The sequence below is a fragment of the Hyaena hyaena genome, unplaced genomic scaffold, assembly GCF_003009895.1.
Source record: "Hyaena hyaena isolate Hyena2069 unplaced genomic scaffold, ASM300989v1 scaffold_492, whole genome shotgun sequence".
Lineage (NCBI taxonomy): Eukaryota > Metazoa > Chordata > Mammalia > Carnivora > Hyaenidae > Hyaena > Hyaena hyaena.
This window is the reverse complement of record NW_024081124.1, coordinates 1,161,490-1,183,792: the sequence shown is the minus strand read 5'-3', so window position 1 is coordinate 1,183,792 and position 22,303 is coordinate 1,161,490. Positions and strand designations below refer to the sequence as shown.

Here is a 22,303-nt window from a genome sequence, read left to right as displayed (position 1 = left end):
AAAACCCATACCCCCAGTGTAATCACAAGAAAAATATTAGAAAATATTAGAAAACCCAATTTGAGGGGCGCCTGGGTGGCTTAGTCGGTTAAGCGTCCGACTTTCGCTTAGGTCATGATCTCGCGGTTCGTGGGTTCGAGCCCCGCGTCGGGCTCTGTGCTGACTGCCAGCTCAGAGCCTGGAGCCTGTTTCAGTCTGTGNCTCTGTGCTGACTGCCAGCTCAGAGCCTGGAGCCTGTTTCAGTCTGTGACCCTCCCCTGCTCACGCTGTCTCTCTCTCTCTCCCTAAAAAAAAAAAAAAACATTAAAAAAAAAAAAAAAGAAAAAAGAAAACCCAATTTGAGAGACAATCTACAATATACCTAATCAGTATTCCTCAAAACTATAAAAGCCATGAAAAACAATAAAACACTGCAAATAGAAAACTCGCAGAACAGAGCAGACTAGGAAGACATGACAATCAGACACAATGTGGTGTCTCAGATAGGCTCCTGGGACAGAGAAGTGGACGGCAGGTAAAAACTATGAAAACCTGAAGTATGGGGTCGCCTGGGTGGCTCAGTTGGTTAAGCATCCGACTTCGGCTCAGGTCATGATCTCGTGGTTTGTGGGTTCGGGCCCTGCTCTGTGCTGACAGCTCGGAGCCTGGAGCTGCTTCAGATTCTGTGTCTCCCTCTCTCTCTGCCCCTCCCCTGTTCACGCTGTCCCTGTCCCTGTCTCTTTCTCTCTCTCTCAGAAATAAATAAAACATTAAAAAAAATATTTTTTTAATTGAAAAAAAAAATCCCTGAAGTGTGGACTTTAGTTAATAATAATGTGTAAGTACTGGTTCATTAACTATAACAACCGTGCCAAACTAACGTAGGATATTAGTAAACAGAGGAAACCGGGTAGAGTATATGGGAACTCTATGTACTATCTTTACTATTTTTCTAATAAATCTAAAACCGTTCTCAAATTAAAAGTTAAAAAAAAAAAAAAGCTTATCACAGTGGTATAGCTTCCCCTGCAGCCACAGGCCATACGTCCTGCACCCTGAAGAGGCAACAGGAAGCACAAAGCTCTCACCCAGGCCGCCGCTGCACCTGCAAGAGTTAAATATAAACCAGCTGCATGACGGTTCTGTTGTTCCCACCAAGCAGATGCTAAGGGCAGAAGCGGCAGCAAGGGTCAGGCCTAAGGGAGCGGCGCAGGAACACCCGGAGAGGACACTGAACGCAGCATTTCTCAGGGGACTACCACGCCGTAACGCTTCCAGCAGTTTGTAAAGAGATGCTGTGAAGTCCTAGACTTCTAATGACAATGTACACTGTCCTACGCGCTGCTAAATAAAAACATACACACCACCCTCTACTTACCTCACGTAAAAGTACTAAGGAAGGTCTCAGAGCAACACCCGTCTCTACATAAGCCCTGAAGTAAGTGTTTTAGTCTTAGGATCCTCCAGCACAGAAGGTGAGAGACAGACGTGAGGCCATGAGCAACGGCAGATCCCCTTCCAAAAGTCACAAAGTTCCCGGAGTCCAACGAGCAGCCTGCCGGGGTCTCAGTAACAAGGGGCCCGGGTCTGAGGCCCAGTTCTGCCGTTTACTTGCTGAAGGAACTTGGAAAACCAGCTTCCTGATCTTGGGCTACGTTTCCTAAAGAGAATGAAGTATGTGAACGGAACCTTAATGAACTCAACTCCAAAGAGTAAGATTCTCACTAAAATTCTTATCACTAAATGATCTTCCTTCCAGAATTTCAGTTTACTAAAAAAGCAAAATGCAACAAAAAGAAAAATAATCAAGTGTTAACTGAGGCCTCAAAGGGACGGCTGATATTTACATTACATATGTTTTATCTTTTCCAAATCTACAATAATCATGTTCATCTGTAATCAGGAAAATTATTTTAAACTATACATATGCCATTTTCCTCTAGAGTATCTTGACTTAGGTTACCAAAGATTCATTCTAAACATTTACATTTGACTCACCCTCAAAAAGGAAAATCAAAGGAACTTATGACCCCAAAGACACATTAGGACTTAAGTGGGAAAGGAATAGCTAGATCAACTCATTTGTATATTCTCTATGCAGATCTAATTTAAATACTATTAAAGACAGGCTCAGAGATTAATGAAATCTAATTGTCTTGGTTTTGCTATTGCAAATAAGCCAAATTTAAGTTTCCTCTTCTGGAAAATGTGGTCAGCCACCTGGGTAGAAAGCCTAAGGTGGCTAACATAGAGGACCAGAAAGAAACTTTGAAGCATTAAAAAAAAAAAAAAAAAAGTGAAGAAAAAAGCCAAAAGCCAGGGGGGTGGTGGGAAGGGACACCTTCGTTTTTGTGACAATTTACACAGAGTTGGGAAAACCACAGCCATAGTAGATGGACCGCTCGTTAAAGAAATTGCTTTGAGAGAAAAAATGAGGGTCCTGCTGAAGACACCGAGGGCATTCCAACTAAGTCACTCGGTCAAAGCTATACTGGAAGAAGGGCAACAATGTCTATCTACTTCCAATTATTAACCAATATTTGTCTATAAAACTCTGCCTTCCCCGCTGGAAAGGGAAGCCCGGGATTGTAGCACGTGTCCCTAGGGCCAGGCATACAGAAAGACGTGTTTACTAGATGGAAGTATCCTAATTGTTTTACTTTTTATCTTAAAAGATTTAATTCACATGTCCTTAAGTCCTCAGGGGGAAAAAAACATCTAGCAAGTGGTTCTAATCCATTCAATAACAATTTACTGGTTGCCTGCTCTATTTGTTACCCTTCGACGCATCTGTGATGTCAATCAATAGGCAGAAACAAAAACCTCTGTCCTCGGTGGTGGGACGGGGGACAGGTGAAGGGGACGCTTCTCGGGATGAACAGGATGCGTGGCTGAGAGACACACACAGTCGCTGAGTCACTGTGTCACACGACCGACAGGGAACACTGCTAATTATACTTGAATAAAAGTCTCTGTCCTCGTGGAGAGAACATAGTCTAAATGTCATTCTCCTCCCTGTCCAGACAGTGATACTCAAAATACGCTCCATTAACTGGCGCTGGTCCAGCAAGCCCTTGCTGCTCTGTGACACAGGGCGCTAAGCAAGCATTTAGAAACTCATGCAGTCACTTCATATGAACCTGATATTATAAACTATAGGCTCAAATTTGTTTCTTTAATTTCTCTATAATTCATTTTTCATTGTTTTTCTAAGTATCATTACATAATTATTTAGAATTTTTTTAAGTAAGTCTTTTCAAGGTATCTGGCTGGCTCAGCGGGTGGAACATGTGATTTTTTCGGGTTTTAAGTTTGAGCCTCATACTGGGTGTACAGGTTACTTAAAAACACAATCTTAAAAAAAAAAAAGCTGGTCTTTCATCACAGATAACTTAAGCAGCACAGGTAATCACACCACTTTCCACCCCTCCTCAAACAGAATTCTATACTTCCAACATTTTTAAGATTTTCCACAAATACCCGTCATTCCGAATGGTTCCCCCACTAGTTCAGTTTATCACATACTCCAACCACACTGAATTGTTTTCAGTACAAACCTTCTGTCTTGCTTGCTCTTTTCCCGCAGTGTTAAATATGTTCCTAGATGTGTGATCAGATTTCACATATGCTCTTAAAGTCAAGCACAAATGCCACCAACCCCTCAAAACCACCCATGAACCAGACAGGTAGAAGTCACCCTTCCTAAACTTAATCAGATACTTTAAAGCATGCCTCTTAGGGGATCTTCTAGAGAACACCAGTTACTGGAAGCAGAAGAATACGGCAGTCGTCTGGCGTCCCTACAGCACATAAAAACAAAACCGGTATCAAATTTGTTGAATGAATGACATAAGAGGCAGCATTACGTATGCACAAATGAGCTTCACTTAAGAGATCAGAAAACTCTGAAATTATACCCAAGGTGTGTATGTAACAATTTTCTCAGGAAAAGGTCTTTAACATGTATTATCACAAGAGTCTTAAGAAACTACTGATCAGTAAGGGGCTCAGGTTTCCTCAGCAGACAGACCTATGCCTGCCCCCAGCTCCACGGGGTTAGCTTGGGGAAAATTACCAGATTGAACATAAACCTCAATTTCCTTATCTGAAAAAGGTTTTGGTAACATCTACTTCAAAGATTTGCGATGAGAACTGAATGTGACCGCCAACTGAAATTCCTAGGATCAGGAAGAATGTTACAAGCACTCGCTAATTTTGTTCCTTCCTGCCCTCTCTCTTTAGATTAAGTTTATCTACCTTCTACGCATATAAACTTTAGGTCCTTTCTTAAATTACAATTGCTGCCATCTGTTGAAAGTTGTGTTCAGACTATTTGCTTGGAAATCTTCAACAGGGTTAGCTGTCTCTCTGAAACACCGATTTATTTTACATTTCTGCCCATCATATGAATTAATTCTAATTACTATTTTCTTTACATGATAGACACAAAGATTTTAAGTTTATTTTGAGAGAGAGCGCACATGAGCAAGTGGGGGAGGGGGAGCGAGAGGGAGCGAGAGGGTCTCAAGCAGTCTCCACAGGGTCAGCACAGAGCCCAATGCCGGACTCAAACTCACAAACCACGAGATCATGACCTGAGCCGAGGTCGGACGCTTAACCGACTGGGCCACCCAGATGCCCCAAATGCAAAGATTTCTTAAAAGTATATACCTAATGTGGGGCACCTGGGTGGCTCAGTCGGTTAAGCGTCCGACTTCGGCTCAGGTTATGATCTCACGGTTCGTGGGTTCGAGCCCCACGTCGGGCTCTGTGCTGACAGCTCAGAGCCTGGAGCCTGTTTCAGATTCTGTGTCTCCCTCTCTCTCTGACCCTCCCCTGCTCATACCTGTGTCTTTCTCTCTCTCTCTCTCTCTCTCTCAGAAATAAATCAAACATTAAAAAAAATTTTTTTTTTAAGGATATACCTAATGCAAGAGAACCAACATCTTGATTCTTATGTATCCAAATACAATCCTTCTCCCAGGAAGCCATCCCTGACCTCACATGCTCCCCTCCCCCATAATCACTGCCTCCTTTCTCAGGGCTACCTTCCATTCCTTCCACACATATATGTACACTAATCCTATGCGTGAAACAAAATTTTGTTTACGTGTCCATCAACCTCACTAAACATACGAGATGGTCTCTGCACGCCCCAGCGTTTTGCAGGCAACTGCACTCGGGCTCAATGAACCAACATTTATGCTGATCCTTTCATTCACTTTCCAAATGTCAGCACGAGAAGTTTACATAAGGATTATTTAAAATTAAGATGGAATTTCTATCTCAAACGACACCAGTCTCTTTCAATTTCCTGTTCCTTGAAAGTGTTAATGTGACAATTATGTTGTTGTTTGTAACTATGAAAAGTTTAAAATGGGTGTTCTCTACGTGAAAAAAGACTGATAAAAATGCTTTGGTACAGATGACATTTTATAAACCTTTTATTCTGAAATACAGATGATCTACAGGGCAACGGAAAAAACAGTGCAGAGAGGCCGCCTATGCCCTTTACCCAGGACGTTAGCATCCTGCATCACTAGTGTATCAAACCGACGAAATCAAGAAATCAAAACTAATACAACCCACACGCTGTGTTTAGATTTAGGTCATCACTCACTGTACACAGCTCTATGCCGTCCTGTGACATGTGCAGACGTGCGTCGCCACTACCAGACACAGAGCCGTCCCGCCTCCACAGAGACCCTGGTGGTACCACCACCCCCCAGCCACACACCACCACCGTCCCCAGCCCTTCAAAACCACAAGTCTGTTTCCATCTCCAGAACTGTGTCATTTCAAGAATTCTACACAGATACCAAGACCATTTGGTGTGGGAACAGGCAGCCTCTTCAACAAACAGTGAGGGGAAAACTGGACATCCACGTGCCAAAGTTTGAAGCTGAACCCTTACCTCACACTGTGGACCACAAATTAACTCAAAATGGCTAAAAGATCTAAACATAAGACCTAAACTATAAAATTACTAGGAGAGCACACAGGAGACAAGCCTGATGACACCACACAGAAAGCACAGGCAACGTAGACAAACAGAGCATCAAACTCAAAACCCACTGTGCGTCGGAGGACACGGCAGAGAGAGAAGACAACCTTTGGAAGGGAGAAAATGCCCAAAAATTGTATCAATCACCTAATAACGGGCTAATATCCACAGTACATAAAGAACTCATATAGGGGCAGCTGGCTAGCTCATCAGTGGACTCTTGATCTTGGGGCAGTAAGTTTGAGCCTCATGCTGGGAATGGAGCCTACTTAAAAAAAGATACACATTTGAAAGAACTCTTAGGGCGCCTGGGTGGCTCAATCAGTTGAGCATCCAACTCTTGATTCCCTCTCAGGTCGTGACCTCATAGTTCCTGAGATTGAGCCTCCCACCCCCACCACGTCAGGCTCTGCGCTGACAGCGGGGAGTCTGCTTGAGAATCTCTCTCCCCCTCTCTCTCCCCTCTCTCTCTCAAAAATGAACATTAAAAACTTTTTAATAAAAAATAAAAGAACTCTGATAACTTAACAACAAAAGATTAAATAATCTGATTAAAAAATGGGTAAAGGACTTGAATAGACATTTCTCCAAAGGTGATTGTTCAAAGCACATGAAAAGCTGCTCGATCCACATCATCAGAGACATGCAAGTGAACACACCATAAGGTCTCACCTAACACCCATCAGGAAGGCGACAGTCAGCGACGACAAGGACCGGCCGGCACAGGTGCTGGCGAGGACGTGCAGAAGCGGGAACCCTTCTGCACTACTGGCGGGGGCGAAAACTCGTGCCGCCGCCATGGAACATATGGAAGTTCCTCAAAACAATTAGGGCAGGACTGCTCAGGGCAGGCTCACCGACTGCAACACAGTCACCGCTCATGGGGTGTGGATACTGGAGGAGACTACGGGGGGGGGGGGGGGGGGGGGGGGCTTGGGGTGTATGAGAAATCTCCGTACTACTTGCTCAATTTTGCCGTGAATCTAAAGCTGCTCTAAACATAGTCTATTTTTTAAAAAAACACAACTACCATGCAATCCAGCAATCCCACTTCTGGATTTACAGCCAAAAAAACCTGAAAGCAGGATTCTGAGATATCTGCACACCCATGTTCTCAGCAGCAATAATCACAACAGCCAAGAGGAGGAAGTGCCCCAGATGTACATCTCCGGACAACGGGATAAACAAAACGTGGCAGATACGAACAAGGGAACACTATCTAGCTTTCCGAAGGAAGGAGCCCTGTCACATGCTCCAACGTGGGTGAACCTTAGGGCGGCACGCTGAGTGAATAAGCCGGTCAGAAAAGACAAATACTCTATGACTCCGTTTACAGGAAGCAAAGTTATCAGACTCATACAAACAGAAAGTAAAATGATGGTTATGAGGGACGAGGGGGATGCGGAGAGGGCGGAGTTTAATGGGTAAATAGCTTCAGTTTTTCAAGATAAGAGAGTTCTGGAGATGATCCACAACACCGTGAATGCACTTAACGTTACTGAACGGTACACTTAAAAATTGTGAAGATGATGGCCCCTCCCCTGCTCGTGCTTGAAGATAAATAAACATTAAAAAATTTTTTAAAGGGAGCAACTGGGTGGCTCAGTGGGTTAAGCGTCCGACTTCGGCTCAGGTCAGGGTCTCGCAGTTCACAAGTTCGACCCCCGCATCGGGCTCTGTGCTGACAGCGCAGAACCTGGAGCTGCTTCAGATTCTGTGTCTGTCTGTCTCCCTCTCCCTTCCTCCCCCCCCGTCCCTCCCCCACCCATGCTCTGTCTAGCTCTCAAAGATAAATGACCATTTAAAAAGTTTTTAAATAGCTAAGATGGTCAAATTTATGTGTTTTACAATAAAAAGAAGAATTTCATGTAAATGGATGCAACCCTTTGAGATCAGCTTTTTTTTTTTTCCCCGTTCAGCATAACTCCCTTGAGATCATCCAAGCTGTTCTGTGTATCAACAGTGTGTTTATCTGTATCGCTGACAAGTATACTCCATGGTGTGGAGGGAGCACAGCTCACTCACCCTCGGAAGCTTATCAGGCTGTCCTCCAGTCTTTAGCTATTACTGATAAAGCTACCATGACTGTTCACACATAGACTTTTACAAGGACGTAAGACTCATTTCTCTAAAATAAATGCCCAAATGTGCACGTGATGGGTTGTAAGGTAAGTGTCTATTCAGTTTTGTAAGAAATTTGCAGAAAATTTGTTTTCTATAATGGCTTTTCAATTTCACCTTCCCACCGACAACATATGAGAAAACGTACCCCCACATCTGCTGGACAGCATTTGGTGTTAATCTTTTTCTTTTTTTTTTTTAAGCTATTCTAGTAGATATATAGTGATAATTTAGTGTGGTTTAAATTTGCATTTCCCTCATGGTCAATAACACTGGATATCTTTTCATTTGCTTACATGCCATCTGAAATATCTGTTCACATCTTTTGCTCATTTTCTAAATGGGCTATTTCCTCTTACTGTTGAATTTTGAGAGTTCTTCATATATTCCAGATCAATCCTTCACCAGATATTTAGATTGCAAATATCTGTATTCTTCCAGCTTGCCTTTTCAGTTGTCTCTCGCAAACATAAGCTTTTAATGCTGATGACGCCCAGTTTACCAACAGACCCTTCCACAGATCATTCTATCGATAAAACCTCTTCACTTAGCACCACACGGTCTTGAACTAGAAACTCTAATACGCGCACCACACATAAGAATAAGAGAATGATAGGGGCGCCTGGGTGGCTCAGTTGGTTAAGAGTCCAACTTCGGCTCAGGTGATGATCTCATGGTTCCTGAGTTCAAACCCTGTATCAAGCTCCGTGCCAACAGCTCAGAACCTGGAGCTGCTTCAGATTCTGTGTCCCCCCCTCTCTCTGACCCTCCCCTGCGCGCTCGCGCGCACGCGCTCTCTCTCTTTCTCTCTCTCAGAAGTAAATAAAACATTTAAAATAGATACATATTAAACACTATGTTCGTCACCCAAATACTAGCCTTCCTGTCAATAACCAGTTATTCTGTATCTGCTTGTTTAAAACTGTTAATGGAATTTGTATGGAAGAGTGCCAACATATTCTAGAAAAGCCAAGAAATACTAAATCTTTCTAATTGGTCCTTCTAAGTGAATTCTTTGAACATCTTACAAACACCAGGGCTGCCAATGAAACAGCACATCACAAACCAGGACGTGCGGCAATCAGCGCAGAGCACCCACTGCAGCGTGGCTCCACATGCCTGGCTTCACGGCCACCACAGCACTCCTTTAAAAATTAGATTTTCTTGGAGCACCTGGCTGGCTCAGTGGGTGAAGCTTGCAACTCTTGATCTCAGAGTTGTGAACTAGAGCCCCATGTTGTGTGCAGAGATTACTTAAAAATAAAATCTTAAAAAATAATTTTTTTAATAAAAAACTAAAATAAAATTTAAAAGTGGATTTTCTTGGGCATCAAGATGTGTAGACTCTTTGGGCACGAGCCCAGGAATCTGTATTTCCCAAGTGATTCCACTGCACATGAAGCCTGAGAAACACACAGAACTAACTCATCAAAACCACCTACTTACATAGGCAGCCAAGGAGAAGATGATCTGGGAATTTTCCAGATTACTTTAAAATTAATCAAAATCTCTACAGTAAAAGAAGCTCAACTAGTTTATCGTTTACGTACAAAAGGATTCTTCTTCCTAGCTCTGGAATGGCAGGTGCCTACAAAACCCTAACTAATAAAAATCTAAGTAAACTCAAGTAATCTTAAAACAAAACAACAAAAACCCATCCTCTTATTCCTTATAAATGCTTGTCACATCACAAAATTCAGTAGGATCGAAGAGGACCAAGTCCAACTTTCTCACAGCTGACCACCACCACCAAAAAGCTTAGCACTTCCTTCAGCCTATGACGTTGGCCTGAGGCTCACAACGGCTAAAATACCCTTTTTAGGATTATCACTTAGATCAGGGCACCTGGGTGGTTCAGACCGTTAAGTGTTCGACTTTGGCACAGGGGGTGATCTCACAGTTCGTGAGTTCAAGCCACATGGGGCTCTCTGCTGTCTGCACAGAGCCCGCTCGGATCCTCATCCCCCCCCCCCGCCCCCCTTCTCTCTGCCCCTCCCGTGTGTGTGCGCTCGAGCGCTCTCTCTCTCTCTCAAAAATAAACATTTGGGGCGCCTGGGTGGCTCAGCTGGCTGAGTACCGGACTTCAGCTCAGGTCATGATTTCACGGTTCATGGGTTCGAGCCCAGCGCTGGGCTCTGTGCTGACAGCTCAGAGCTTGGAGCCTGCTTTGTTTGGATTCTGTATCTCCCTCTCTCTCTGCCCCGCTCCCGCTCTGTGTCTCTCAAAAATAAACAAACATTAAAAAAATGTTTTTAAATAGAAATAAACACTAAAGAAAAAAAGAATCACTTAAGTCTTAATGTATATGTAGTATTTTGTATGAAAATTTAAGTAAGATGGGAACATTTCCATAATTATTGTGAGAGCTACCGGATAAAGTAACTCTGAATGTTTAAATTTATAAAACACTATTTCACATTTGTGTTAATTACTGCTTTCTGGGAGGCGACCTAGGCAATTAAAACAAAGCCTAATTAATTAAAATTAAAATTAAATAAATAAAACAACATCTCCAAAATAAGAAGGCCCTCAACCTGAATGTAGCAGTACCACTTAACTTACTTTACTATACTTTGGGCAAGTAACTCAACCTCTCTAAGTCACTATTTCCTTACTGGGAAGATTAAATGAGATGAAATATGTAGTAGTACAGTGACCAGTACATGTTAGTCCCCAGTAAAAATATATACACATTAACGTACATACAAGAATCTGAATCTCTGACAAGGCACACAGGAAAGTACCAATCAATGACGGCTGTTTCCAACAGAAGGGCGTAGGGGTCCTGGGGGAGTGGAAAGACTATACTATTTTATGCTCTGTATTTTTAACCAGGACTTATAATCCTTCCCCCAAACTGAAATAATTGTGAAGTATCTCTGGTGTATCAAATTTCTTGGGCTGTAGTATTATGCACTGCTGATGAATCCAAAGGAGTAAGTCAGAGTCTAATAATACCCACGAAGGAATACACAACCTATCTGATTTCATCAATCTGTCAGGTGCTCTTATGCGCTTCACAACAGTATAATGGTCTTAACACCTTTAAACTAGTAATTTTTCAACCTGGGTGGATTTTAATCCCTCGGGGGACACTGGCAATGGAGACCTTTTTGGTTGGTTGTCACACCTGAAGGGGTGTACTACCACCGGTATCCAGCGGGTAGAGGCCAAGAATCCTGAACATTCTGTAATACACAGTACAGGCCCCACGACATTTGACCAAAATGTCAGTAGTCCTGAGTCTGAGAAACTCTTCAACCAAAGGAACCAGGTTCTTCATTACAATTACCAACAAAACATATCTGACTCTCTCTCTCTCTCTCTCTCTCTCTCTCTCTCACACACACACACACACACACACAAACACACACACACTTCTCCCCTCAAGTAATGAAGTAAAACCCTTCAGGGCTGACCTCAATACATGTAACCACTGCTGACCACTGTGGTGTCTGAAATTCTAGCAGCCAGAACAGCTTAAAGATTTGCTCAACTCAATTCAATACATTCCAAGATTTTTAAAGGCGCCTGGGTGGCTCAGTCGGTTCAGCATCCGACTTTGGCTCAGGTCATGATCTCATGGTTTGTGGGTTCGAGCCCCATGGCAGGCTCTGTGCTGACAGCTAGCTCAGAGCCTAGAGCCTGTTTCAGATTCTGTGTCTCACTCTCTCTCTGACCCTCTCCTACTCATGCTGTCTCTCTCAGAAATAAATATACGTTAAAAAAAATTTTTTTAAGATTTTTAATCATTAAACCTTACAAAGGCCACTCTAAGTGATTTCAAGAGACTATAGTTTACCATTCTTTCCTGTTTTCAAATGGTATTTGAAGAACCACAAAACTCAAACAATGTACTACTAACATACAACAGGGCCTTTATTTTAGTCAGTAGGTATCAAGGCTTTCCAATGAACGTGATATTTAAACTCTCAATACACTGCCTTGGCCTAATACGCTGTGCTTGTTAATTAAAATCCTCCAAATATTTAAGAAATTAGGAACAGCCCATTATTTCTGATCAAGAAGGCAAGAAAAAATAATCAGCAGTTAAGTAACTTTACAGTGAAGTTTGAAAAATTATAAATTAATACATTCTCTCCTTCAACCTCAAAGGATGTTTCAATGTGCCTTACGGAAAGTCAACCACTGGGGCACCTGGCTGACTTGCTGGGTGTAGCGTGTGTGAGCCTCTTGATCTCAGGGCTGTGGGTTTGAGACCCACCATGGATGTGGAGATTACTTAAAACTAAAACCTTAAGGGACACCTGGGTGACTCAATCCGTTAAGTGACTGACTCTTGGTTTCAGCTCAGGCCATATTCTCAGGGTTTCCTGACCTCAAGCCCCACATCCCGCCCTTCTTTCACCACGTGAAGTCTGCTTAGGATTCTCTCTCTCTCTTTCTCTCTCTCTCTCTCTCTCCCACCGTACCTCCCTCGCTAGAGGGTTTGGACACTAGCTCTGTCTCTCTCTCAAGGTAAACAAACTTTAAAAATGTGAAACAAAATCTTTAAAAAAAGTCCGTCATTAATATATAGCTTTGGAAAAACGGTTGATCAACATGTGGGCCTAAGCTTGTCAAAAAGTGCAAAACTAAACCAAGAGGCCATCAAAATCTAGAGCTGAGTAGGAAAACAGTTGTGAAATACTGCTAATGCTGTTATTAGTCATACTTCACTTTCTCAGTAACTGCATTAACTTACACCTTCTAAAATCTCTATCTTTCCCATTATGTAAGTTGAACACCGTTTTAATACTGACTTGGTATTCTAACACTGTTTAATAGCTCAGCACGAAAGAAACACAGGTTGGCGAATTCTTGGCGAGACAAAATTGATCTTAATTCTTTCTTCCAAAATAAACAAAACCAATACACACACACACAAAAAAAAAAACAAACAAAAAAAAAAAACCCACTAAGATGGGTTTGCAAATACAAGATGCAATACGGTTACTGTTTCATGCTCTTCCGATACATTATTCCCGACGAATTTAAGTGTCGCTAGAACTTCTCCATTCACTCGACGCCACTCCTCCCGAGCATCCAGAACTTTAGTACTTGTCCAAACCTGCTTGCTCATGGTCTAATAATAAACCTAATTATACAATCTGTAACAGCCCCTGACGACCTTTTCCTTAAGAAGCCATGAAGGTGCTCTAACCGACACCTCACCGCCCCCGGGAGGCCCAGGTCAACCCCGGGGCCGCGCACGCCCCCCCCCCCACCGGCGGGCGCCCCGGGCCGGGCGCTGCGGGCCGCCGGGGGCGGGAGCGCACCCGCCGCGGCACCCCGGGGCTCGCCGCCGGCGCGTGTCTCTTTAAATCTGGCAGCACGTGGGGCGGCATTGTGAAGCCACCAGCCCGCGCCCCCCCGCCGCGCTCCGCGCACGTCCGCCCCCAGTGCGCATGCCCGATCGCCCAGTCCTGGCGGAGTCGGAGCCAACCCCCTAAAAAGTCAACCTGGAAGCCGCAAACGGCCGGAGGCCGGGACAATGGGGGAGGGGGACGCAGGCACCTCCGCGGAGGCCGCCCCGGCCGCCGCCCCAGGCCAGGCCCGCGGGGCCGCAGCCCGGGGGGCCCCGCAGGCCGGCGCGGGGGCCGCGGCGCTCGCCGCACAAAGCCCGGGGCCGGCCGCGAGCGGCTCCCCGGCGCGTCCCCAACCCTCTGCGGGCGAGCGGCGGGGCCCGGGCCGGGCGCGGGCAGCCGGGCGGCGGCCCGCACCCTCCGGCCCCTCCGGCTCCCGCGCGGCGCGGCGGCCGAGGCCGGCGCTTTGTTGTCCGCCCCAACTCCGCGGCGCCGCGCGGCCGGCCAGAAGTTTTGCGCGCCTCCCCTCCGCGGCCGGGGGGCCGCCCCCCTTCGCCCTCCCGGGCCCCGCCCGCCCCGCCGCCCCCCGCGGGCCCGCGCGCCCCGCCCGGCCCCGGGGTCGCGAGGCCCCCGCCGCACCTGAGCCCGGGCCCGCCCCTCGGGGGACCCGCAGCCCCTCCCCCGCAACGTCCCACCGGGCGGTGGGGGAGGGGGCGGGCTGCGAGCGCGGTCCCGGGCCCCGCGGAGGGGCGCGTCCCCGCCCCCGGCACCCTCCCGCCGCCGGCCAGTGCCGGGCCCGGCCGGACGGGCGCCCGCCCGGGAGCGGGGAGGACTCGGCGGCGGCGGCTCCCCGCGGCCCGGGCCCGGCCCGGCGCACGGCCGCCGGCCCGCTCTCACCTGCCAGCTGTCTTCGCAGTAGCAGCGCCGACTGCAGCTCCGTCATCCTCCCGCCCAGGGCCCGGGCCGCCGCCGGGGCTTCCGGAGGGTCGGGGACGGGCTCTGGCGGCGCCTGGAGCCGGGTGTGCCGAGGAACGCGGGCCCCCGCGACGGGCGCGCTGGGGCCGGGGCAGGGCCGGGCTGGGGCCGCGGGTCCGCTCGGCTCGGCTCCGCACAGCGCCTCGCGCCCGGAAGGGGAGGGCGCCCGGGCGGCCGCGGCGCGCACTGGGACTCCGCTCGCCCGCTTCCCTCCTTCACGCCGCCCGTCGGCCCCGCCGGTGCCTTCCCCCGCCACTGCCTCACTGCGCGCAGGGCCGCTCCGCGCAGGCGCGCTGGGGCTGCCCACCTCGGCTGGGCCCGCCCGCCGGCCCGACCCCTCGGCCGGCCGGCCCCGCCCCCGGCGGCGGAACTCCGCCCCCTACGCGCCGCCGCCGCCATCTTGGGAAGGTCCGCCGCGGCGGCGCCTGGGCCGCAGACGCCCCGCGGGCGCCATCACGAAGAGGTCACTCAGCGTCGGGGCTGCGCCGCGAGGTTGGAGCAGGTGGTCTGGGCGCGCACAGGTCACGTGGAGCGGCGGACGCCCGGCGGTGGCAGCTCCCCCGCGGTCGTCCAGCCGTCGCACGTGGTGTGCGCGTTAGTCACCGTCAAAGCGGGACTTGGTATGTGTGCCCCGTTTTAAATAAGCCCCCAAGACAGACTGCGTGTCTGCCGTGAAGTCATCCCGCAGAAGGGTTCCTGACAAAACGTTGCACGTCCACGAGGCGACTACGCGTGGACAGTCGGACGGCGGGGTGAGCGCGCCCTGACGCCCCGAGCCGCGGGGCCGGCGGCGTCTCCCCGGGCAGAGCGGGCCCCGGGCTCCTGGGAAGCAGCCGCGCTCGGCAAGCCCCGCCCCGCAGCCTCCCGACGCGCGGAAACTCTCCGGACGGCGCTCCGGCCTGTCTGTCTCGGACCCGGACCGCGGGAGACTCGCCCAAGTCGGCTCCCTGCCCGCCCCCGAGAGGCTTCCAGTCCCTCCGGTTCCCGGGAAGAGCCGTTCTCTGGATTGTACAAACTACTGAAAAAAACTGTTCTCAGCCCCCCCCGCCCCCCGAAAAAGAATTCAAAGAACCAAATAAACAGAAGGGGCGAATCCCAACTCCTTCAGGGCAACAAACCCAAGGGGCTAAAACCCAGCTTTTGTGAGGCCTAAAGTTTACTCAATTTGGAAGACTCTGTCCAAGGAAAAGAATAAAACAGCAAGGCGTGAAGATAAGTATCTAAATAATTTAGATATAAGTATCTCAATAAGTATATTTCGAATGAGACAGTATATCACAGAGAGCTGCACTGGGACAAGCAGTCCTTGGCTATGGATCAGAAGTGCTGCCCTTTGAGCTACAGCTAATCCCAGCCCTCGGAGGGGCTTCCTCAGCTCCACCGTAAGAAATCAGTTTCTGAAAACACCCCTCCTTTCTGGACTAAAAATCTTCCTTTTTAAATGAATGTTGAATGTTATCAAAATAGTAAATGCACATAGTTTATATCAAACAGTATGTTAAGGCTTACATTGAAAAAAGTTCTTTGTGCACCCGGTACCCACTCCCGAATCCTGCTTGCCACACACAATCCCTTCTAACGCTGGTAGCCATTTCTTCTGGTAGTTACCTCATTTATTCTAAACAATATACTTTAGGGGCGCCTGGGTGGCTCAGTCCGCTCAGTGGCCAGCTCTTGATTTCAGCTCAGGTCATGATCCCAGGGTTGGGAGATTGAGCCCCAATTCGGACTCTACGCCGAGCGTGGGGCCTCCTTAGATCCTCTCTCTTTCCCTCTTCCTCACTCTCTCTCTTTCTCTAATAATAATAATAATATGCTTTAGTGCTTTCTCTGGACTTAGGCAGTTTAGACCTTATATATTTATTCTTGCTGTAACTGATGAGGATTTAGTTATCTTATGCTATCCTCCATTCCCTTTCCTCCGAATATCATTAAATCATCAAATTTATATCAATGAACAGTTTTAGATCAATGATTGTTATGTCAATCAATAGTTTGTACACTATTGTGACTTTATAAATGTTGACTATAATGGAATATAATTATATTTATTCCTTACATGGACTTTTTTGGAGGCCTAGGGTTTCTAATTATACTTATTTTTCTTGTGGTATCTTGATCAATATCAATATCCTCTCTTCTCTATCCCACCCCCTTGTTACTTTATTCTATCAAGCCCTTTTTCTTAGAAATCTTCCTTCTGGAAGGTTGTATATTACCCCTGTCTTCGGAGCTGATTGCATCGAGTCATGCCTGCCATATAGAAGTCTTCCTAGGATTCCCCTTGGCCACTCTTCTGGGCTCCATCTACTTTATCCTGGATCTCAAGTGTAATTCTTTTTTGTTTACTCCTTTCTTTTGCCGGAGCATATTCTCAGATAATTCTGAGGAATATACACAGGGCACATTTTCTGGGTCCTTACACATCCAAAAAAGCGAAAGTTTTAAACATCTATAATTTAATGCCAGCTTAGCTGGGTATAGAATTTCATGTTTAAAGTCATTGTTTTTCTTCAAAAATACAAAAGTACTGATTCGTTGTCCTCTCGCATCCAGTGATGGCTCTGACTCTTGCTCCATTTTAGGTGACCTATTTTTTTTTCTTCTTGGATATTGGTAGGACTCTCTTGCTACATCTGATATTTTAAGGTATCATGATAACAGGCCTTGCTATGTCTGTAGCGTGTTCTCTTTTTTAGCTCAGTGCTCACAGTGAGTTTTGTGGTGAAACAATGTTGTTCTCATTTACATACAGAGGTAAGCATAGGATAATGTCATAGTCTGCATCTTCCTCATATATAAAAATTATTTTATTTTTTTCTTTTTTGTTTTAATGTTTATTTACTTTGAGAGAGAGAGAGAGAGAGAAGGAGAGAGAAGATCCCAAGCAGGCTCTGCACTGTCAGCACAAAGACCCACGTGGGGCTCAAACTCACGGATTGTGAGACCATGGCCCAAACAGAAATCAATAGTCGGACACTTCATTGACTGAACCACCCATGTACCCCTTTAAAAATAATTTTAAAGGGGCGCCTGGGTGGCTTAGTCGGTTAAGCGTCCGACTTTCGCTTAGGTCGTGATCTCGCGGTTCGTGGGTTCGAGCCCCGCATCGGGCTCTGTGCTGACTGCCAGCTCGGAGCCTGGAGCCTGTTTCAGTCTGTGACTCCCTCTCTCTCTGACCCTCCCCTGCTCACACTGTCTCTCTCTCTCCTAGAAATAAATAAAAAATATATATATAAAAAAATAATAATAATAATTTTAAAAAGCAACTGATATTTGTATGTTGATCCAGAAACCTCACTAAACTCTAAACCAATCACTTATTTATAGATTATTTTTATTTTCTAGAAAAATAATATGTGTCCAAAGAATATCACTTCTATTTCTTTTGAAACACTGTTTCTCTTTGCTGCCCACCTGCCTAGCTCTCCAGCAGCAGGGCCTAGAAGATGTGGTGGTGGGCACTCTTGTTTTGTTCCATTCTTAAAGGGACTGTTTCAGTGTTTTCACTATCAAGCCTCATGCTGCAGATTTTTTTTAAGATCTTTTTTAGCAGATTAAGGACCTTCTCTCCTATACCTTGCTTATTAAGATTTATTTTTTATAATAATTCCCAAATCTCTAGCACAGGTCTTTCATCAGAGGCTCATGTTGGCAATTTCACCTGTCTATCTCTGTATTCATTCATTTAACAAGGGTTTTGTTGAGCACCTATTATGAGCTAACGTTAGTTTTTTAAGACAAGGGATCCAGGAGTAAACTAGGCAAATCAGGCCACTGCTCTCATAGCACTGATATCCAGTAAGAGAGGACAGTCAATAACAAACTAAAAAAATATTAAACAATTCATCACCAGATTCTAATAAGTGATGTGATAGAAACAAATAGTGTGAGTGAATAACTCAAGGCAAAGGGTCTCAACTTGATAAGGGAGTCAGGGAAGTCCTCTCTCAAGAGAAGATATTTGGCCTGAGGTCTGCACCCCAGACAGGACATGCCATTTGAGGACCCTGGGCGAGAGAGGAAGCCACTACTGCTTGGGCCCGGAGGGAGGTAAGAGCTCAGCTTGTCCAAAGACTAGACAGGTGAGCACGGGTGGGGTGAAGGGGGCAGAGCAGAGGCAGGCAGGGGCCATCTTGCAAAGGGCCTTGTTGACCACAGCAGAGAGCTTGGGTCTTAGCTTTGCTGCAGTGGAAGCCTTCGGAGGGATGTGATCTAGTATGCGTGGTCTAAAGTTCCCTTTGGTGCTCATAGAAAAGAGAAGTGTTTACTGGAAGACCAATCGGAAGTCTATGGCAGAAGATGAGGCAAAAGATGGTGGTGGCTTGAGCCAGGATGGGCGCAGGGATGCTGAAGCAGGTGAGATACATTGGAAGTTAAAGAGCAAGGGCTTCCTGACAGACTGACTGTGGGTGCGTGGGGAAGACGGCTCCTTAGTTTATGGTCCTGGAATAACTGGCTTGATTTGAAAAAGGAGGGAGGGAAAAGAGGTTTTGGCATGGCGGTATCGATCTGGATGAGTTATATTTTAGCTGTTTATTAGACATCCAAGCAGACGTGTCAAAGTAGCATACTCATACCTAAGACGGGTTCAGACAAGAGAACAAAGCTACAGATACAAATTTGGAGAGAACAGCATTAGACTTCCTAGAAAGAAAGTGCAATAATTTTTTTCTTTTTTTTTTTTTTTTTTTTTTTTTTTTTTTTTTTTTTTTTTTTTTTTTTGCATTTTATTTATTTGAGAGAAAGAGGGAGAGACAGAGAGAGGGAAAGCACGAGCAGGGGAGGGGCAGAGGGAGAGAGAATCTCAACGAGGATGCGGGGCTCGATCCCACGCCCCTGGGATCATGACCTGAGCCGAAATCAAAACTCAGATGTTCAACCAACTGAGCCACCCGGATGCCCCAAGATTTTTTCCTTAAGCCCAAAAATGAGCCCAGAAACACCCAGACATCTGAGGTCAGGTAGAGGGGGAGAAACCAACAAAGGAAAATGAGGAAGCAGACAAAAAAGAGAAAACCCGATGTAGGAGGACATGTTCGCAGGAGGAAGGAACGGTCAACGGCCACGTGCTGCTGAGAAGAGAGAGGTGTGGGCTGGGAAGCGTGGGCTTAATCTTGAACCTGGGCACCGGTTGCTCACCCTGATGGAGAAACCGTGGTGGAGCGTGCCGAGCGGGCTACAGGCTGAACGTGACGCGAGGGCACGGGTCTCGGTGCCCAGGGCTCGCACGCAGTTTGTGGGCGTGACCTGAAAGTGCACCCACGCGGTGCGGCTCAGTGACCGTGTTTCTGGGGGTGCCCAGCCGCCCAGGTGCGAGCGTGGAGACGGCTGACAGCTGGGTGCAGCCGGTGAGCAAATGCAGGGAGAGAGGGAGACGGCCAAGGGTGTGGAGGGTGTTTGAGGAGAGTGACCGCAGCAGTGGGCTCTTGTCCGAGCAGAGAAGGAAGTGAAAATTGGAAGGGGCTGATGCATAGTGACAAGTGGCACAAATAACAGGGTCTTGGTGAGGTGGAAGAGCTGTGCGGTGCAGTCACTAACCCAGGCAAGCTCGAAGGACAGGAAATGCTGGCCAGAGTGGGTGCCTGGAACCCAGAATTGGGCTGTGACATGTTTATCACGCGAATGTGGGGAGGCTGCCCGGTGGGGAGGAAGGAGTTGGTCAAGGAGACGAGGCAGGATTACTGGGTAGGTCATTCACGTGGGCACTTAAGTCCCCAAGAACCAGGTCCAGAGTAGGATAGAGAGAAGGGCTGTGAAGCAGGAGCCAGTCAGTGGTGAGTGGGTCCATCGGCCATAGCGGTAAAGGGGGTACTCGTGGTAGAGCCCGATGGCATTAACCTCAAAAGAGCTAGGGTTCGGGGGAGAAAAGAGAAAAGTCTGGAAAGCAGCAACGGAAGCACGAGATGCCAAGCGTGGCAACGCTGAGACTGGCAGAGGAGGGGTGAGGACAGCCTTCCCTTGGGGACTGAGGATGCGAGTCCTCAGATGAGGCCAGGAGGGGGCGGGGCGCCCACTCCCCATCACCCTGATGGGGGCCCGGGGTCTCCTGCCCAGGCCTGCTCTGTCCTGAGCACCGGCGCCCACTCGCACGGGCCTGAAACCGAGGGTCGGCCTTGATGTCCCCGTGTCACCCCTACATGCGACTGGTCACCGAGGCCTAAACGTTCACTCCTTTCCCTTCCCATGGACGCTCCCTGATCCGAGCCTGGGCAAATCCCAAACCTCCATGAGGGTCTCCTGGCCACCGGTCTGGACTCCCTCCCTCCTCTCTTCTCTGCAGCCACAGCGAGACGTTCAGAACGCGAACCTGCTACTGTGTCCCTCCTACTTAAAACGCACTGTGGCCCCCCAACTGTTTGAGGATGGAATCTCAGCTCCCCGCTGTGGTCTGCCCTTCGCTGTGTAGTGTCAGAGACGCGCCCAGGCTCCCGCTTCATCCTGACTCTCCCCCGGGCCTCTTCCTAACACTCTCTGCTCCTGACGGCACTTTTCTCCTTCCTCCAAAAGGCCAAGGCTTGTTTTTGCACCTCGTGGTCTTTCCCTTTGCTGTCCTGGTGGCTCAGAACACCCTTGAGCGCCATGCACGTGGAGCACGCCTACGGATTCATCTTGCGGTTCCTTGAAGGGAGCAATTTCCTCCAGAAAACTTTGCTCAATCTCAAAACTCATCTTACTTCCGTTTCCTAGTTCAGCCTGTGTGACATCTCCTGTCCCAGCATTTATCGTGCAGTATTGCATACTTTCTTTTCCTTTTCAATAGTCTGTAAGCTTTGTGATGACAGGGCTCTATGTTACTCCTTCTCCGTTCTCAGAACCTAACATCATGGGGCGCCTGGGTGGCTCAGTCCGTTAAGCCTCCGACTTTGGCTCAGGTCATGATCTCACAATCCATGGGTTCAAGCCTCGCATCGGGCTCTGTGCTGACAGCTCAGAGCCTGGAGCCTGCTTCAGATGCTATGTCTGCCTCTCTCTCTGCCCCTCCCCTACTCACACTCTGTCTCCCTCTCTCTCTCAAAAATAAATAAACATTAAAAAGGTTTTTTTTAAGTACTTAACATTCTGATGCTGCACAGTAAATACTCAATACATATCTGTCAGATGGATATGTCGACTCTATTAAATTAATAACTGGACAATCTCTCAAGGTTACTATAGGCCTGTGCTTGTAAAATTTGGATTTGTATACCTGGCAGAGGGAGATACAGAGTGGGATGTCAAGGTGTCCTTCAGGCTACAGAATCAGCCTCTCCTGGATTCTTAATTTTGCTCATTTTTTGAGTCCAAAAAGTAAAAAGTATTTAAAGGTAAATCTATAACTTTAAATGCTTATATTAGAAAAGAAGAAAGAGGGAGTCTGACTGGCCAAGTTGGTGGAGCATGGGACACTTGATCTCAGGGTTATGAGTTCGGGCCCCATGTTGGGTGTAGTAAAAATAAAATGTTTTTTAAAAAGAAAAAATAAAAGAAGAAAGACTGAAAATTTAATAAGCTAAGAATTTATTGTAAAAAGTTAGAGACAGAATAGCAAACTAACACAAAGAACTGAGATGGCTGGGTGGCCACATACAAAAAAAGTCATAATAAATGAAATTGGACCCCTACCTCACACTGTAAGTGAAAGCTAACTGAAAATGGATCAGGTACCTAAAGATAACGGCCACGACTATGAAATCCTTGGAAGTAAGTAAACTGAAGTAAATCTCTGTGATCTTATTAGGTAGGTGGTTCCCTAGACAAGATACCAGAAGAACAAGCCACAAAAGAAAAAGTAGATACATTGGACCTCATCCAAATTAAAACCTGTGTGCTTCACAGGACACCTGCAAGAAAGTAAGAAGAAAACTAAACCTGGGAGAAAATTTTTACATATCATGTATCTGAGTAAAGACTCATATCTAGAATATGCAAAGGACTC

General features: G+C 47.1%; 1 protein-coding gene across 1 annotated transcript in view; it reads right to left on the bottom strand.

The window, feature by feature from the left end:
* UBE2G1 (ubiquitin conjugating enzyme E2 G1) overlaps positions 1 to 20,969 on the bottom strand; it is a 123,892-nt gene extending 102,923 nt beyond the window's left edge. Inside the window, exons 1-3 of the mRNA XM_039254527.1 lie at positions 20,871 to 20,969; positions 19,528 to 19,635; positions 14,308 to 14,764 (exon numbers count right to left, since the gene is read on the bottom strand). Coding sequence (XP_039110458.1) covers positions 14,308 to 14,764; positions 19,528 to 19,635; positions 20,871 to 20,969 — 664 coding nt within the window. The remainder of the gene's footprint in view (positions 1 to 14,307; positions 14,765 to 19,527; positions 19,636 to 20,870) is intronic.
* Positions 20,970 to 22,303: the final 1,334 nt, after the last annotated feature.